Here is a 20,391-nt window from a genome sequence, read left to right on the forward strand (position 1 = left end):
CATCTGGTATCCTTAGCAATGTGAGAACATTTTGAAGAACTTAGATTTTAGTTTTGAGAACAAGGATGTATACGGTTAAAATGCGTCTGATCTCCTTAGGAATGTTAGATGATTTTGAGGGACTTAGCTTTAGTTTTGAGAAACAAGGATACATATGGTCAAAATGCATCTGGTATCCTTAGCAATGTGAGAACATTTTGAAGAACTTAGATTTTAGTTTTGAGAACAAGGATGTATACGGTTAAAATGCGTCTGATCTCCTTAGGAATGTTAGATGATTTTGAGGGACTCAGCTTTAGTTTTGAGAAACAAGGATGCATATGGTCAAAATGCATCTGATATCCTTAGCAATGTTAGAACATTTTGAGGAACTTAGCTCGCTTTCAGTTTTGAGAACAAGGATATATACGGTTAAAATGCGTCTGATATCCATAGCAATGTTAGATCATTTTGAGGAACTTAGTTTTTAGTTTTGAGAAACAATAATGTATAAGGTCAAAATGCTTCTGATATAATTAGCAATATTAGGTCATTTTGAGGCACTTAGCTTTTAGTTTTGAGAAACAAGGATGCATATGGTCAAAATACATCTGCTATCCTTAGTAATGTTAGATCACTGAAAGGAACTTAGCTTTTAGTTTCAAGAAACAGAGATGTATAAGGTCAAACTCCATCTGATATCCTTAACAATGTTACAATAGTTTGAGGAGCTTAGCTTCTATTTTAAGAAACAAGATGTATATGGTCAAAATGCACCAGTTATCTTAGTACTGTTAGATCATTTTGAGGAACTTAGCTTTCAGTTTTGAGAAACATGGATTATATGCTCAAAATGGATCTGATGTCCTTAGCCATGTTAGATCATATAAAGGGGGTCTATCCCCCTTTATATGGATCACTTTGATGGACTTCGTCTTAAGGAGCACAGGAAAGGCAATTGGAGACCTTGGAATCAAATGGGGAGGAAGAACGCTCCTGGACTTAGATTATGCTGATGATTTAAGCATTATAGATGAAAGTGTGAGCAAAATGAATGAATTTTTGGAGGTTTTGCGAGTTCAGGGTGCTAAAATAGGCTTGAAAATTAATGTTAAGAAGACTAAGTCACTAAGGCTAGGAATAAGTGAAGATGAACAGGTGACATTAGGTAACGAAAAGATTGATCAGGTTGGGAGCTCCAGTTACCTTGGTAGTATTATTAGTAAAGATGGTGGGAGCAGTGAAGATGTTAAAAGTAGAATAGCTAAGGCTCAGGGTGTTTTTTCACAGTTAAAAAAACCTTGGAAGAATAGAAAGATAAGTCTACAAACCAAGATTAGAATATTGGAAGCTACAGTGATGACAGTGGTCAATTATGGCTCTGAAGCATGGGCACTCCGAAAAGCAGATGAAAATTTACTAGATGTTTTCCAGAGAAATTGCCTACGGATTGTTCTGGGTACCCGGCTGACTGACCGTATTTCAAACAGTAGGTTGTACGAAAAGTGTGGTTCAATCCCGCTTTCTAGGGCTATAATGAAAGAAAGGTTGAGATGGGTAGGCCACGTTCTATGGATGAAGGATGACAGACTACCGAAGATTTTCCTTTTTGGCCAACCGTCTGGGGCTACAGGGAAAGCAGGTCGTCCTTGTCTGGGTTGGGAGGATGTCATAAATAAAGATTTAAAGGAAATGGGAACTTCCTGGGAGGGTGTAAAGAGGGAGGCTTTAAATAGATCAGGTTTGAGGAGGATCGTGCGTAGCTGTGTTGGCCTCAGGCGGGTTGGTGCTTCAGTGAGTTATTATTAGTAGTAGTAGTAGTATAATGGAAACTGGGGCACCTTTGCCTAGGGGCAGTAAATATAGGTGGAGGAGAAAGAATGTCCCTCATATATACGCTGATAGGGACACACCTGCGTATGCACACCTCCCGTGATCAACAAACCTTTTCCCAGTAATGGGCTAAATTGCATGTTGATGCAGAACACCATCGTGGGAGGATCCTCTATAGGACAACTGCAAAAGGCGTAAGATCCAGATCTAAGGACACTGTCTTCTACAAAAGGATGCCTCGACCCTTTCAGGGTACCTACAAGACTGGGAATATTGCGATCAAATAAATTTCCACTTGAGGAGTGGCACACCTCGAGGAAATTATAGCCTAGTAAACGACAGAGCATTCGCACAGGGTTTTGACTAATGGATATTTCTTCTGGGTTTGGTCTTTTTTGGTGAGTGTTTTCGGGCTGAAAAACCTCTTCCTAGCCAATTTACATACTGTGGGTTGCCTTCCGTAGTAGTATAATATTTGTAAGCATGAATATAAAATGAGTAGGAGATAAAAGGCTCGAGAATGTCTGCAGTATTTCAACTCTTGTTGATAGAAGAGCATCACCAAGTGCTAAAAACCATGTTGTAACCAAGATGGGCAAAGGATTGCACAAAGCCTCTATTTTACTGGAGGTCCCAGGGGCTTCTTGCTGTCCGGTTCCAAGCTAGCTTAAGCGCTTCGGTGTAGACTTGGGAAGATGTGTTGGTTCCGATCCTGCACTGATATCCGCGACTATTGCTTTTCCTGAGGTCAAAATAATCTAAATGATTTAAAGAATTGTAAAATTGGAACTTAGAATGTTACAACGTTAAAAAATGACTATCGTATCGACATTTTGACAAACAAATTCAGAAGAATCGAACTGGACTTATTAGGAGTTTCAGAAACTTATATCCTAAGGGTAGGAAGCATGAAATTACGTGATAAAGAATTTGTTTACTAAGGCAGGAAGGATGGGGTACATAGACAGAGTATGGCTCATGATGAATAAAGAAGCTGCTAAGTCTTGTTTATGCTGAGAGGGTATTAAAAATAGAACGCTAATCACTCATTTTATGACTAAAAAGTTCAGGGTATCAGTTATAATAGTACATGCCCCTTTAGAACCAATTAATGGGAATACTAGTGACTCAGATGAATTTTACTTACAGTTACAGGAGCAAATAGACAGGGTCCCAGGGAGAAATATGGTGTTTTATTAGAAGATTTCAAAGCCCAGGTCGGTAGAATTATGGACAGATAGTATCATCATCTAGTTAAATTTGACATAGGAAAAAAAAACAGCAATGGCTACACAGTGTTGCAATTTTTTAGGTATAACAATCTAGTTGTAACCAATATGGTGTTTGGTCGTAAAATGACCTATAAGCTAACATTGTATTCACGTGATGGTATGACGGCAAACCTTAGGGATTATTTTATTGTAAACCGACGATTGGCAGGATCAATGCAAGATACTAGGGTATATAGGAGTGCTATTATTGATGTTAAAAGTAAAGACCACCATCTGGTAGTGTCTAGGGTAAATTTAAAGCTGAAATCTCAGAAGGGTAACTACCTCCGGAGAAGTGATGATGTTGGTACACTCCAGGATGAGCATTTGAGAGAAACTTTTCAGGCGCAGTTGAATACTAAACTGGCGAGTTTAAAACTTGACAATGTGGAAGATGGGTGGAATAAATTTTGGAAAACAATTTGTGAAGTTACGGATGTTGTCTTGGGGAAGAAAGGTAGGACCATAGCTAGGAATATTAGTGAAAAAGCTTTATGTTTAATTGAGAGGAGAAGAAGGGATTATCTAAGTGATAGAACATTTGAAAACAAAAGGAACGAAAAGAAAGTGGATAAAGTTTTAAAATATGAATTACGGAGATGTGAAGTGGAGGCCATTGATAAAATTGTCAAGGATCTGGAAGATGCAGCTAGACGGCATAATAGTAAAATATTGTACTTGCATGTTAATAAATTGAGAGGGAGTAGTCAATATGGACTTGTTCCAGTTAAAGATAAGAAAATGAAAAAGTTTGTGATACCTTGGATGTGAAGGAAGATTTGTTTTGTGAGGAAGAATTAGCAACAGTACTAAAAGGATTAAAAAATAATAAGATCTCAGGTGTCGACAGTTTGGTAAATGAGTTTCTTAAATATGACGGCAATGAGGTTAGAATGAAGCTACTGAAGATCATGAATATTATTTTTGAAAAAGAGGAAGTACCAAGCAATTTTAAAAAAAAAACCTTAATCAAACTACTGTATAAGAATGATGATAAAGGTGAGAGTGAGTGTGGTAATTATTGAGGCATTAGTCTGGTCTCTGTAGGTAGCAAATTACTTAGTAATATGATACTTTTTAGACTGATACTGTAGACTAAGTTTTAAGAGAAAAACAGTGTGGTTTTAGAAAAGGTAGAGGATGAGTCGACCAAATTTTCACTTTTAGGTCAATAATTCAGAAGTGCCTGAGTTATCAAACACCTTTGGTCCTCAGTTTTATAGGTGATGGTTGAGCGTTCAATTCTGTTGATAGAAGAGCTTTAACAAAGGTTTTATCCTTGTAAGGTATACAGGATAAATACACTAAAATGATTTGTGCTATGTACGAGAATAACATTGTTTCGGTTAAGGTAGGAAATGAGGTAAGCAGCTTGTTTCGTATTAAATCAGGAGTTAAGCAGGGTTGAGTTTTATTGCCCTTTATATGGATCATTTTGATGAATTTTGTCTTGAAAAGTACAGGCAAAGCAATAGGAGACCGCGGAATCAAATGGGGAGGGAAAAATTCTCCTGAACTTAGATTATGCTGACGATTTAGGCATCCTAGATGAAAGAGTGTGCAAAACGAATAAGCTTTTAAAGGTTTTGCGAGTTCAGGTTCCTAGAATAGGTTCGAAAATAAATGCTAAGACGACTAAGTCGCTAAAGCTAGGAATAAGTGAAGATGAAAAGGTGACGTTGGGCAAAGAATTGATTGATCAGGTGCACAGCTTCACTTACCTTGGTAGCATTATTCGTATAAACGGTGGGAACAGTGAAGATGTTAAAAGTAGAAACGCCAAGGCTCAGTGTGTTTTTTCACAGCTAAAAAAGTTTAGAAGAATAGGAAGATAAGCGTGCAGACCAAGATTGGAATATTGGAATATTCTGGAATATTCTGAAGCATGGGCACTCCAAAAAGCAGATGAAGATTTGCTAGATGTATGTGATGCAAAATGTGGTTCAATCCTGCTTTCTAAGGCTATAATGACAGAAAGGGTGAGATGGCTAGGGCACGTTCTTTGGATGAAGGAGGATAGATTGTCAAAGATTGTCCTTTTCAGCGAACCATCTAATGCCAAACAAAAAGCAGGTCGTCTGCGGTTGCGGAGGATGTCATAAAGAAAGATACGAAGGAAATGGGCACTTCCTGGGAGGGTGTAAAGAGGAGGGCTATGCATAGATTGGGATGGAAAAGGAGCGTGCGTAGCTGTGGCCTCAGGAGGCTTGGTGCTGCAGGGAGTTGTTAATAGTAGTAGTAGAATTAATAGTAGTAAATGTGAAAATTGGAGTGGAGAGATAATATTCCCCCTCTACTCTTGAAATCCATCATTAGTGAATTGGATCTGAAATCGCACTCACGGCGAAATATTCTACCAGACCAAATGCTCAAAAAAGCTCCCAGAATAAAAATATGCCCAATCTTTGTTTTTTCCTGTTTCTGCATATACGCCCTTTTTGCAATTGGCACAAGGAATTTTGAATGCGCCATTAAATATTCATTTTCAGCGCTTTTTTCTGTCCTAGATTCCATATTCAAGCCTTCTTTAGCTCGTTGAAGCTTTGTAACTATTTTCTAGCGATCTTTCTTCATCGTGGGTCCTTTACTAATGTGTCTTTTGCTGGTGACGGCTGTTGTATAAATCGCCAAAATATCCATTTAGGATGTATGCCCTTTGTAGTCACTGTCTTTACAAGTTTCTTGGTTTTATTCTCTTGTTTTGTATGATGGAAAGGCAGAGTGACCTTCGTTAGTATTAATTTACAACAAATCCTTAAGAAACATTATTCAATGAAGTTGACATTATTTTCTAACCTTCTTTCTTTACGATCTGCAAAATAATTTGGACGATGCAGATTCACCAATGGCGTAATCAGTTGACAAGCTCTACAGCTAAAAAAAAAAACTTTGAATTGCAATTTTAACATTTCATGTAGCATAAATTGCAATTTTAGCGAGTAGAGAAATAGAACAATACAATCTGTCGAATGACCAGCTTTCCAGCTTCTCGGTACGTTTTTGATATGTTACATTCCAGCTACTCGAGCCTAGGAGTTTCCTTGGAAGAAACGGAAGAGCCCCCTTCCCACCATTTTCAACTATGATTATCTATTAACAGATACCAGAAGTTCTAGTGCCATTTTTAAGATTCAAGAGTAATCGGAGGACAACTAGCACCCCTACCCCCCCCCCCCCCGTCCATTTTTCTCCAAATGCATCCCATAAAGATTTTGAGACATACATTTTGTTGAAAATAGCTCAAAGATCAGATGAAAATACTCCGGGGTCGACACAACCCCCAGTGCCCGGGTACAAGCGTTTTAATTTATGCCTTGGGGGTATATATGGTTCTTATGGAAGGGGTGCTCGTATAAACTTTACTGAGGGCTTATTTGATTGAAATTGAAAGTTCTAGTTCACTTTTTAAGACTCAAAACAGATTAGAGGGCCCTTTTTCCAGAACCCATTCGATGAAATTTTGAGATAGCCATTTTGTTAAAAATAATTCTAACATCAGATAACAAAACTCCGGGATCGGAAAAAAACCCCAGATTCCACGGGCAAGGGATTTGAATTATGCCCCATGGGCATATAAGATTTTTATGTAATGAGCGATGGTATAAACTTCAGAGGTAGCTCATTTGATTTGAAATTGAAAGTTCTAGTTACCTTTTTAAGAGTCAAAAGTGATCAGAGAGCATCTACACCCACCCCCACCCCCGCAGGCAATATTTGTTTGATTTTCTTCTTTCATATTTTGCTACTGGCTGACAAAACTCTCGTTTTTTCACCTATTTGATTTTTCTCTCTTTTCATTTATTATTTCCTTCCTTGATTTCGTATGTCATGCATAGCCAGTATGGTCTCAGAACGCATTTACGTCAAGCTTACGGGGAGATTTGACCAATATTGTTCCACACACACACTCAGACAAAATATTAACGATATTTTATCCAAAAACCTTGGGAATTCAGTTTAATCTTATAACCTCTTTCCAAAACTGTTCATGTCACCTATATTGAGATTGGCTTTCCCTAATAGTATAATAGTACAGTCAACCGAAGGTTCTACCTGAAACAAATTTAATAGTTTTAATTTGTGTACCAGTTGAACCGGAGAAAAATTCTCTACAACATTCAAAAAACCGGCCAAAATTGAACGAGGCGAAACTGAGCGTTTTTCGTATTTTATTCTAAAACGACTGCTTTTTTAAAAACAATTTCATTCAACGTATAGAAAGTCGGTAATAGGTAAATCTGGTACGTCGATCACGAATACGCACTTAGTTTTTGTTTTGAGCGTTCATGTTCAGTTACCCCCCCCCCCCCCCACCTCCCGCATTTAAATGAAAAGTCGATATATGTCTGAGAGCAACATTATGTGAAGTTGAATTCATACAGAAAAAAATTGGACTGCTAATGCAGAAAAGAAATCGTGTCTCCCCACCTTCCACCCTAAACGTGACTACCCTTAAATCTTAGAATCCAATGAGCAACTTCTCACAACTAGCTAAATCACTGATTTTAATTTGAAAAAAATATATAGATAAATTGAAATTGCGAAAGCATTGGAGATTCAGAGTATTCCTCGTCTTAGACTTGGACCTGAGAATTAGAGCAACTAGTTAATTCGCAAGATTTGCAAGTAATGTCGCATTCGATGCCATTTCGATGATAGCTTCACCAGCCACTGTCACAGGATCCCCTACTACGACACTTCATGACGGTGAGGATTTTCTTTAGTGCCACTGGAAGATCCGTGAAGATAGGGAATAGCATGCCGTTCTTAAGTCGTTCCATCCCCAATTCTCAGGATCAAGGGCAGGGTTCTGAAATCCAATCTTGCACTTGAAGGTAGGTTCGAAAACATTGAAATTTCACTGTTGCTGAAGTAGGAGGTAAATCTTTGGGATGAACAAAAGTTATAATTGTTGCTACTTCCTGCTGAAACTCAGTGTCTGTAAATGTCAAGATTGTCAGTATATTTTCCATCGTACAATATAGAAAGTGCAGCCTTCCCCGCTGCTTTAATCTCTTCTTTCGAAGCATCAATTTTAGAAAACGTTGAAGTATTTTCCCTAATATACTCGTTGTCTCTCAGCCATTTGAGCGCAATCCCTTTGGCAAGTCCATGTAGACGGAAAGTTGTGTCGCAGCCGAGAATTGTGCAAGCAAAAGGAAGCAGTTTGCGGTTTTCAGTCCAAATCTTCTAAAAAATAGCTTCGATGTCCCAAGTTGCACCTGAAGTGGTTGGCTTAGGCTTACTGTGCCGGTAGACCTAGTGGTGCTCAGGAATACATTGATAAATTAACAACATCAACTGGTCGGTATCGTCGCCGATAACTACAGTGTCCAAAATCTTCGAATATTCAACCATTGCAAGCACAATAATTAAGTCACCATCAGCTTTAGGTTGGATGGGTCTCTGACCTTTGCCTTGTAATAATCAGAAAGTAAATTGACGAAACGGACTTTATTCTTTTTGCATGAAGGAAATACCTCTTTTGTGTTGGTCAGTGTCATTTCTGGGCTAAAGTACTTTCGTCCAGTTACACGGTTTCACTTATGATGAGTCATACCTTTTGTCGAAGCAGCGATGTCGTAGCCACCAAAGACAATAATGGCGTCTGGATATTTGGCCGAAACATAGTTCCCGTATCGGTCTAAGATCTCCGAATATGTTTCTTTCTTTGCCCTCGGAGTTCTGTGAGGGAAAAAGCCCCCGTCTAAGATGTAGGTGCAATTCAGACTATATTCTTAAATAGTATCAATTTCGGAAAGTCATTTGATAGCTTTTACTAGCTCTGATTTATTTAGCTTCCGGAACGTGCCAGAATCATAAAGAAGCGATATAGTATAGGAGCAAAGTTCGTATTCAGATGTAGGTTCTTCGTTAATATTCAGTCTTTTGGATATAGTTAGAAGACTCTGAAATAGCAATGAAGGGTCACGGTGGATTTCTCCCCCTTTTTTGCTTTGCCGTCATAAGGACTAGATGATCCTTCCGTTTGAACGAATGCTCCTTCAGAAATTTCCCTACCATACCGTTAAGAATAATCTTCCCGACTTTCACTGCTTTGTCACGTTTAATGCAGCACGTTTGCTGCAGCAGTTGTTCACGTTTGCTCCAGCAGTCATGCCAGTAGCAAGGTTTCGAAGCGATAGCGGATCACCCTCGAAAGGAGATGACTGTTTGACAAAGCCATTAACTATTTTGTGTCTTTGCAGTCCCTCTACTGCCTTGAAATACCAAATTCTTTGTGTTGGTCACTTGTGTGGTACGAAATATCCGACGGCTCTTGCATCAGAGGATTAACGTCAGCACAGGCTGGGTGTCCCATTACCCACTGAATTCTCTGTCATTCCTCTACCTGTAGTCAATCCGGTTGATGTTTTCAGGCTTCTCTTCAGTTCTTGTTCTATGACAAAATTTGTAGATAAATCGGCTCAAAATATGGCCCATCTTCTCAAAACGTGTAAGCCTTTTTCGAAAGATTAAAAAAATGTTGGGCTTGTATGTTCTGTGCATTTGCTGTGAGTACAGCCTCACCGACATCGTGTAGTTGTTGTGACCAGCTCCTGCGAGGTAAGGGAGAACGTCGGAAACTGGTTGCAAATAAAATTATTCTTGACCTGTACGTTCTGCTCTGAGGAAATTCCGAACAATGGATGCCATCTCCATGTACTGTGTCCAAAGTTTTCCTGTTCGATTCGTGTGACTTTCTTCTAATTTAAGTTCCGACAAAAAAGCTTTGGCTTTGAAGAGACTTGAAGACTGGGATATAGCTTCAAGAGAAGCTCGTCCATCCATCACTTTTCCCTATGGGTCTTTGATTTCACTAAGCTCAACCATATGCAATGCAAGTTATGTATTTAATTAAAGTTCTGTATCTAAATCCTTGTCTACAAGTTCCTTTATCAGGACCGAGTGAAGTGCTGCGTCTACAACGGTATGGGCTCGCAAATAACCTTACCACTTAGAAGATGAGGTATGGTATCAAAAGTGAACATCAATTCAAAGCTTTTAGTCCAGCTTCATCCATCAAAGGCCAATGGCACCAACAAAACTTGTGGTGATGTGGAATCTTCCAAGTCTTCTCTCTTTCATTTTTCTCTCTTTTCATTTATTATTTCCTTCCTTGATTTCGTATGTCATGCATAGCCAGTATGGTCTCAGAACGCATTTACGTCAAGCTTACGGGGAGATTTGACCAATATTGTTCCACACACACACCCAGACAAAATATTAACGATATTTTATCCAAAAACCCTGGGAATTCAGTTTAATTTTATAACCTCTTTCCAAAACTGTTCATGTCACCTATATTGAGATTGGCTTTCCCTAATAGTATAATAGTACAGTCAACCGAAGGTTCTACCTGAAACAAATTTAATAGTTTTAATTTGTGTACCAGTTGAACCGGAGAAAAATTCTCTACAACATTCAAAAAACCGGCCAAAATTGAACAAGGCGAAACTGAGCGTTTTTCGTATTTTATTCTAAAACGACTGCTTTTTTAAAAACAATTTCATTCAACGTATAGAAAGTCGGTAATAGGTAAATCTGGTACGTCGATCACGAATACGCACTTAGTTTTTGTTTTGAGCGTTCATGTTCATTTACCCCCCCCATCTCCCGCATTTAAATGAAAAGTCGATATATGTCTGAGAGCAACATTATGTGAAGTTGAATTCATACAGAAAAAAATTGGACTGCTAATGCAGAAAAGAAAATCACTACTTTTGCAACACTAATTCCAGGTCCTTCTGCAGCAATAATTTCCATGGACTTCCATCACAACGGCTGGTCAAAGGTTACGACCAGAATAAATCCGTACCGTTCGCTCTAATAGCAATGAATGTCAGTTTTGAAGGGATACAATTCTTGTCACTTAAAAGAAGATCCGCTATAAGAATAAAAAAAATGTTGGCTTTATCGGATGGTCTCCGACCATGACCGATTTGACGAGTCCACTCCAATCTAGCATAGGCTGCTTCAGATGCCACGACGTAAGCCAAAGAACATCTAAGCTTAAAATCTTATCCTCTTCGAAACCTGGATGAAGAGGATCACAATAAATTGTCAAAAGGGCTGAATCGCTTGACTTTCTACAGACGATTCGGATTTTTCCAGCTGCGTTTATCTCCTCAGTGATTATCTCCCGCCCAGGGGTACTTTTTAAGGTGACTTTTAGCCCTGGGGTTACAGCAGCATTGGTATCCCTGCCATGAATGGTGTTTCTACCATCAAGAGTACATATGCTGTGATCAACGTTGTCCACCACGTGTTGGAACAGACAGTCAGAAGCCATTCCTTATGGTTCAATTCCATAATAAATGGCAGGATTTTTCTTAAACCTCAAAACTTTAGTATAGAAGGAGCAAAACCCCAGCGAATTCAAGGTATCAATCAAGAACTTGGAGGAATCGTGATGATCCATTTGAAGAACCACTCCAAGTATCAAGGGAGAAATGACTAGGCGCAAGCACACAGCTTGTACAATTGCATGTCTACTTGCAATAATTTTCATGGCAGTGTCTTCACCTACGAACATTTCACTTGGAAGCTAACATAGGCTAAAAGGTAGAAAAGATAGCAAGTTCTCATGTGAAATCAGTGAATTTAGCAGTTCGTAACTATCCTTGTTGGTTTCTAAATTTTTCATGTCATTTCTTACCAGCTTTGCAGTGTTGAAGAGCATTACAAATGGGGGAAAATTTTGAAATGTTTGCAAAACCATTTGCTTGATTGGGTGTGCGGGAGGGGGGGACAATATGTGATTCCATTGAAACAGACGGACAAGGGCTTTGAAAGGAAAACACTGAATGCACTAATGAGAGGAAAAGGGATATTTAGAGAGTAGACACTTGTTTTTTGTTTTGTTTTTTTCCAATTCTTCTTTCGATCTCCAAATGAAAAATAAAGGATAAAGAACGGGAAGATCAAAAGTTGGTAACTGATAAGACAATACGGGAGGACTCTGGATGATGGGGGAAAGGAATCTGTTAAGGTTACTGACGATAAATTCAGAGTGTTCAAGTACGTAGAAATTAAGCTAGGAAAGTCTCCTGTCACATTACCTTTCAAACGATTTTTTGATTAATTTTTAAGTAATTTTTCTATTTTGTTCTAGCAGTAGGACTGATAAGATTTACGTTTTTCTATTTACCTTTTTAGTATTTTTCGTAGTTTATTAGCTTCATCCAATTTACAATTTCTGGCAAGCTTTAGTTTATTTTTAATTCGTGTTTTTATAGGTTGATAGTTGTAGGGATTATCACTGAAGCACTTTCTAATGTTTTTCCTGGTAAAGAAATTTAATATTTATCATTCGTCCTTTTGAGGAAAGTAGCCTTTTTTCATCAAAATTTTGTAAATAGTCAATATTGGATCATTTTTTGGTATTCAGACATGTGCCCAAAATCAAGATGGCTATAGTTGTAAAAACGGTAGCAAGAGCCATTCCACCCGAAGGGGGCAAAGGTGAGGAGAACTGTAAAAAATTCCGTATTAATTAGAATAACATCAAGACTTTTTAGAGAAGTTGTTAGTATTTCACTTATTTTCTCAACCTTAAGAGAAGAGCAAATTGAGTCCATCTTAGGATTATTGGCGTCACCAATAAAAGAAAAGTCCAGCGTTGGGATACTTAGAAATAACAAAATCAGCAATTGTTGCAATTTCTGGATGAATCTACGTTTTTTCATCAGCATTTCAGTTTGGCAAGAAATAGAAGAAAGCTATTGCAATTATACTAAACGGGTGGTGGATTACCTTCAGCCTGATACTTAGCCAAAGAATTTCATCATGCTCAGATAAACTAGGGACTGAAATTATTTTGGTGTAAAGGCTATTTTTAGTAACAATAAACAGACTCCGCCACCTTTTTTCCGAGTGGGTGGCCTGGAGGACGGAGCTTAATATACTGTGAATAATTTAACAAAATGGGGAATCCTGGATCATAGGACCATACTTCTGTAATAACACCTTTTATAAAGTATCAGCTACAACATCTATTTGGTATAATTTTGATGACACCAGAAGTTCGGTAAGGTAGTCAAAATCTAGATTTTCAGCGATTGTAACTAAAAATTTAGGAAATATAAAATGACCTGAGGAATACACTAATCAAATGCTTTGAGAATTTCCTGGGAAGGGTATCAATTGTAGGTGATGGGGCCTTGGAAAGGCAGGATTAGGGGTTGAATCATCTAGTTTGTAGAGAGGTGGGGGAAAAGACAATGATGAAGACAAAGACCAATCAAGAGGGTGATCGTGGTTTCTAGTTGAGAGTGAGGGAGAACAACTATTATTTACTATAGAATAATTTGCGCATGCTAGATCTCTCAAACTAGAGCAGAATTGACAGGGTAACCACAAGGGATATAAAGCATGGTATTTATTAGATGGGAAGGACAGGAATTAATCGACTTGAGTGGGATCTCGGAATCTTACTAATTTGAAGAGTCTTTGCCTTATAGACTAACCAAGCTATTAAAATTATTTAACTCCACAATCCTTTCCTCGCCTAAATTTGTAGCCAGGTCGGGTAGACTGATATACCGAATAGGCACCTTGTCTATGGCTAACTAGCATCCAGGAATCCACTGAAGCTTGCTTCGTAAGCTTTATAGCCGGCATGTTGAACTTGCTAAAAAGTCAACGCACTAAGCATATGGAGTCAACGACTATATTACAAAGAGAAATCAAAGTTCACGCTGCATGAAGAGTCATTCGCCTTCTATGTATTTTTCCTCTGACCATTTCAATGGAAGAAGTGATCTTGGAAACTTGGATTGTGGCTCGTTTAATAGCACAATGGAAGTCCTAGTACCTTTTTCAAATGCTGGATGTGATTAGAGGGTAGTCCCCTCCCCTGCTTTTTGCTAATAATTTACGGAAAATTGATTAAAGAATTGAAGAGGAGGGCGTTTGAGGGATGAGGGATGGGTCGATAACCTGGTTGGCCCTGATTGTTCGAAGCTTACAACCAATAAGCTGCATTCGAAACTAAGATCTTGACAGTTAAACAGTGGTTTTCTTAAATTAACTTTAGAAAACAAAAAAAAATGTACCAAAAGATAAGAAATTTGCTACATTAAAACCTAGACAAAAAGAAATAGCCTCATGTAGTAATTCCAACTTAGAAGGAACAAAAAATACTCTCTTAAAGGTGTAAGTGCCATTTGCAATAAACTTAAAACAATATATCTATTTTCAAAAGTTTCTTTTATTTATTAAAACATGAACAACCACAACAAAAGAAAATTACGATAATAATCAAGATTACAGAAAAGAAAAAAGTTTCTCTCAATAATTGCATTTGAGACTTTTAATCTAATTTAGCTATTTGAAGAGGATATGTTTTTGGCATAATTTTTCCTTTATATTTTGTTTTGCTTCAACATATAGAGAACCGAGTCTAAATAAAATTTTAAAATGAACGCTGGCAATTTCTGAAGCAATATGTTTTGTTTTTTGAAGCAATATATTGGACTGACAAGTCAACAAATGATTTTCTGTACAATTCAAAGGATTGTGTTTAAAGAGAAGAAAGTTTCAATAAAAGCTCCCTGTATCAGTAAAGCGCAAATGACATTCTAGTCTTTAGAAGGCTTAGGGGGGCAATAGCTCATCAGTTATTTGTGACAATTTCTTTTCATTTTGGGTTTCATTTATTCCGTCATAGCGATTTCTGTTTGTATTAACCTTTTTTGGATTCTTTTAAAGATAAATTTCTGCTCATTCTCAATTGACGTTTTACTCATTTTTATTATTGGCTTATTGTAGGAATATTTGCAGTTTTTTTCTGTTTTTCTACTTGAGAACTAGAATGTTCGTTTGAAATTTAAATTTTGGACGAAGTTTGAATATTCGATCAAAATTTTTTACTAGCCAATGTTTTGTGCAATAGCTTTGTAATTATATTTTGCTATAAAAACTTAGCGTGGCTTCATGCATATTGATTGAAAATTTTCATAATTTCTGGTTGTATATTCCATACCTTCATTCGAATATACACAAGCCTTCATCAACCACTTTAATCTTTTTGTTTCTCTGTTTTTTTCTATAATTTCTTCTCAATTTAAACAAATGAATGTCATGTTCATTTATAAAAAGAGCTCTGCTTTGTCGTCTTTAAAAAAAAAATGGACGTCATGATTTAATGCAACCAGATCTGTTTTCTTTTGAACTATTATGAAGGTTTATTTGGCATCGCCCACTTGCCCTAAATTTTCAGTTCAATCAGTGAAAAGATAAACGGGATTTTTAGCGCTATGAATCGATACAGTATCATTTACATTTATTCTTGCACTGATGGGATAATTTTAAAGATTTCATTGAAACAACACTAATCTAAAGCAGATTTCGAGAAGAAGTCAAGTTTGACCATACACTTGATATATTATGTTTGGGTGGCAGACTATGCACCCCCTTAGACCAGGCAATGACCTTTGAAAGTTTCAAGGCATTCTAAAAATGTTTTCTGGCCTATTTTTGGCCCCGTTTTTAAAAGGGGGACCTTGCCCCCAACTTCAAAGTTTTTTTTATGTTGTAGTGTATTTTGATTAGAGACGTACATTTTAAGTTTCAATATGTTCAGAAAAAAGTTTATTGACCATGCTTTGGCCCTAAATTTCAGGCGAAGCAATATTTTTTTCATTTTTCTGTGAAGTCGGGTCTCCTTCATTCAAGGAATTAGCGACATATTTCAAACCAATCAAATAAAAAGATTTTGGACATTTTCAGATAGAAAGTGTCCGCGATCTGGAGAGCATAAGTCTTAAGCCATTCAAAGAAAAGTTTTTTTGCCCTTTTGGGACCATTCCCATAAGAGCCAATATTGTTTGCGTTTTTCTTTGTGCATTATGATTCTCTTGACCAAAGGACTTAAAGATATAAACTTCATCCCATCAAGAGGGAATGCTCTTGACCCTTTCTATGGCCTTTTTTGGGAGGACTGAAGCCCAAACTTATTTCTGTGTATTGGGTTCCTGTTGACCGTCTTATTGGCTTATCTTTGTGAATAATAACCAAGTAGAATAGTAAATATCACATAAGTTATCAAAGAACCTGTAATTTATTTTTTAACAAAACCTTCGTGATTGGGAATGGAAAGACAAACTCAGAGGAGCATCTACTGGGCTACTGATACGAAAGTTAAGGCAAATAGCTGGCCATGCAGCTATTCTGTTCCATTTTGATTAGACAGACTGTCATATTTCAACTTTAAGCATTGGACTCCAGCATCTTACGGAAATTTTTACAACTGGATTTTGGCTTAGTAGGTAAACTTATATCCCATATTACAACATACTAACATTTCGACAAATAGTATTTTAATGTTTAGGAAGACTCTGGTTTCTACGTCATCTATTCTAGGTTACAACAAGAAAGAGCGAGTTAAATACATACAGTTGTTTTGCCACATCCAGCAGGTCCAACCATCAAAATAGAATTACTTTCCAAACATTCCACAGTTTTTTTAACAAGATCATGTAGGGGCTTCCAACATGGGTGAGACTGTAGAATATTGGTTTCTGGCCTGAAACTATATACATACATGTATATATATAAATAAATATTTGTATGGTATGTATACTTCCTTACAGCTCAAACAAGGGGAGCAAAAACAATTAAAACAGGATCCATTTATAGTCTATGCATATTTTTTTGTGAGGGACAAAAGGATGGAGCAAAACATATTGTCTTTTACATTATGCTAACTTTTAAAAAACAAGAGATGTTTTCAAAGAAAAGTAAAGAACCACATCAAAACCTAAGCCACAAAGAAATAAAGCCTTGTGATGATGTAACTCTAAACAACCAGAAATTTATATCAATGAATAAATAAAGCCCAAAATCAACAAAAATTTGAATAAATAAGTATGAATGAATGAATGAACTTTATTACCCGTAAAAGTATAAAAAACACAAAGTACGGAGTATTATAAATCAACAAAAACAAAAACGATAAACAGCAAAGAAAAAAAAATTCAAATTAACAAAAGACAACATGGACTAATTAACCACTATTGTGTCTATTGTGGCTATTGTGTCATTCCGCTTTATTGACAACTATTTGCACTTTTAAAAGGTCTGGCAGTAAAGGGGAGTGGGGCAGTAATCCTATTCTTGTTTTGCAATTTCTGTTCATGTTTAAGTGAAACCTGACCATTCATTTTAATTCCCAATTGTTATGGATTCACTTCTTTATCTATTTAGTATTGGTTGCCTCTGTGTTTGATTTGATTATTTATTTTTATTTCTTTTTTAGGGGGAGTTTCATTTATTCCTTGATAGGTATTGTATCAACTTGAATTAACAAGATCATGTATGAGGCTGCTAACAGTAATCCTACTCTTATTTTGCAGTTTCTGTTCATTTATTGCGACTATATATACCATCTATGCTATTTCCTGAGCTATTGTGGCTGTTTGCTTCTTTTCTGTTAATGGGATAAAGCTATTGCATTACTTCAAGGTTATTTTCATATTTATCTCTGCCCTCCAAAGATAGATTTATAGTTAAATTAATTTCAAAGATCTTTTCTAATTCCTAGAAGAGGTCTTTCTCTCTGGGTATTTTCACCAGCGCCATCTACTGGTATGTCATATATATTGCCAATTTTATAGAGCTCCATCTTTGCTCCCGTATCACTAAGGTGCTGATTTTTTTACAGGGAACAAGCAGAAGATGGGAAGGAACCCTCAGGAGTTCTGTATTTTACCCGCCGGTATTCAGTTACCCACAAATTGCAGGGAATAGGTGAGGGGGTCCTTACACTTCTTTTGTTCATTGGTTTTTTCAGTATTCTCTGATGACTATTTGCTCCTCCCCCGGACACTGCTTGAACTGTCACTCTGTGATTTTGCATCTGAATCAGACCACCCACTGATTTTGCTTACTGCATCAGAGGCCATTTCACTCCAAAAGGGAAAAAACCAGTGTGAAGCCAGACTTGGTTTATAGCTCCGTTTTGAACTTTGTCTTCTGAGCAATCAAAGCAGGTAACGAGCATGATGAAATAGTGGCAAAGGCAGTACAGTTTTTCAAAGCTGATATGCTGAATATGGCAAAGGATGAATTATGGCAGTTAACCGCTTTGTCTACTCGTTCTACTGATTGTGTTAAGCCCCAGGACATGGTGGCTGATTTGATAAGAGCCATCGGGACTTGTGACGAGAAGAGAGCAGTCCTCCCCAAGTGTGTAATCCATGAGCCTGACAAGGAACCCATATTGTCAGGGGAGGTTAGAGCCACACTGACTTGCCAGGTCAATGAGCTTCATTTTACTGTAGACAATCTTATTGACTACCTAAACTTTTTCAGATCAGCACAAAATAAAGCTAGTGTGACTGCAGGTGCAACTGCAACAAATCTTCTGGGTACAGTAAAACCTTCTAACTCTGTGGTTCTCAAACAACCTCCAAAAGGACTCAAAAAGACCAGCAGTTGCAATGAGTATCTTGAGGGTCTTCTGGTGAATGCTGCACCCATATAGAGAAACCTGAGGCCTCTTATCAAAGAGTGGGGTGTGCTACTCGATGATAGTGATGCAGCAAAGTCTCTCGCTGAAGCGCTAAACAGTGTTGCAGACACTGATGCTCGTCTGAAGATCCTGCTCATTGTGGTATTATAAGACATATTTCCAATGAGGTATCACAGAACAACCTATGTTCAATGATTAGGAATTGCACAAAAGCCAAGAGAATTCGACAAACTCGCTCATACAAGCTTGTCTCTGAAAATAAAGACAATTTACAAGCAGCAATGCACAACCCAACAACTCTGGGCTACGAGCGCTTCCAAAAAGACATGTATTGGTATTTGCTAATGAGGTGTTTTCAGTGCCAAGAGTACAGTCACGCTGCTAAGGACTGTAAAAACGCTGTTTGCTGTTCTTGTTGCAGTGGCAATCATGCAAACAATAGAGATAAACCCTGCTTTGTTGCACTGAAGTGTGCTCTCTGTAAGCAGACACACCGTCCAGGCTAAAGTGCTAAGTGCCCTGTAGCCAGAGAGCTCATGATAAAGCAATGACCAACTCATTGCCAAAAGTGTCTTCATGGAATCTGAATGCTGGTGTAGTCATTGAAATTCCAATGATTGAAAGCTTGATGTCTTGCAACAATGCTTTGTGTCTACAAGAACATTTCCTTTCATCTGACTTGCTTTCCCTGTTAAAAGTGAATGAGATAACTTACCTTTTCACAGTGCCAGCTAAGAATTCGATCAGAGGAAAACCTTCCAGCAGACTGGCAATACTAATCATTTATCGCCTTTTGGCATCAAAATTTGTCGAGAACGAGTGTTTCCTTGGTATAAAAGTTTCAAATCTGATTGTACATTGCTGCTACTTACCAAATTATTGCAAGAACTTGGCTTCCAAAAAAAAGTTCTCCTGTGCAACAATAAAGCTTGCTAAATCATTGCAGCAGCGTGTCTATGCATCTCATTATGTTGTTTTGCTGGAGACATGAACTGCAACCTCTCAGTGATAGATCACTCAATATCTCACCTTTTGGCATCAAAATTTGTCAAGAACGAGTGTTTCCTTGGTATAAGAGTTTCAAATCTGATTGTATATTGTTGCTACTTACCAACTTATTGCAAGCACTTGGCTTCCAAAGAAAAGGCCTCCTGTGCAACAATAAAGCTTGCTAAATCCTTTCAGCAATGTGTCTATGCATATCATTGTGTTTATCCTTGCTGGAGACATGAACTGCAACCTCTCAGTGACAGATCACTCAAGATCTCAAATACTTCTGCCTGCTTTGTCCAACCTGTATGTTGTCCCAAATGACCATTCATATATGTATATCCATAACTCCAAAATGATGAGTACGCTTGATTTCATGCTCTACTCAAATAGCGTGACTGCGAATGGCTCAAGCAATGCTTACTTTAGCACATTGGGATTAGATCATTTACAAATCTCCACTTCTTTTTCTATTGATAGTGTTCTCTTTAAAAAAGATGAGAATGGAAATGGGAATTCAAATGCAATTGGAAGAAAATAAATGCTGTTGTGTATAAAGCAGAGCTTGATGCCACACTTGACAAAATTAAGATCCCTTTCCAACTGCTGCAACAACCCTCATAACTCACAAAGTCAGAGAAAAAAATTTATTCAACATTTACTGCAGTGAAATCACACATGCAATGTGGTGTGCCGTTCCTGTACATAAAGTTGTCAGGGTTCAGAAAAACCTGACTTTTCAATAAATCAGGCTTTACAGCAAAGTTGCAAATCTTCAAAGTTTGGCACCAAATATGGAATGATTGTGACCACCCAAAATCTGGTGGTGTTAATGACATACAG

General features: G+C 37.6%; 1 protein-coding gene across 2 annotated transcripts in view; it reads right to left on the minus strand.

The window, feature by feature from the left end:
* LOC136032024 (origin recognition complex subunit 4-like) overlaps nucleotides 1–20,391 on the minus strand; it is a 218,236-nt gene that overhangs the window by 192,611 nt on the left and 5,234 nt on the right. For both annotated transcript variants that reach the window (XM_065712104.1, XM_065712102.1), the window contains exon 2: nucleotides 16,482–16,617. In XM_065712104.1, the coding sequence (XP_065568176.1) occupies nucleotides 16,482–16,617 (136 nt within the window). The remainder of the gene's footprint in view (nucleotides 1–16,481; nucleotides 16,618–20,391) is intronic.

This window comes from Artemia franciscana, chromosome 10 (assembly GCF_032884065.1).
Source record: "Artemia franciscana chromosome 10, ASM3288406v1, whole genome shotgun sequence".
Classification (NCBI taxonomy): Eukaryota; Metazoa; Arthropoda; class Branchiopoda; order Anostraca; family Artemiidae; genus Artemia; species Artemia franciscana.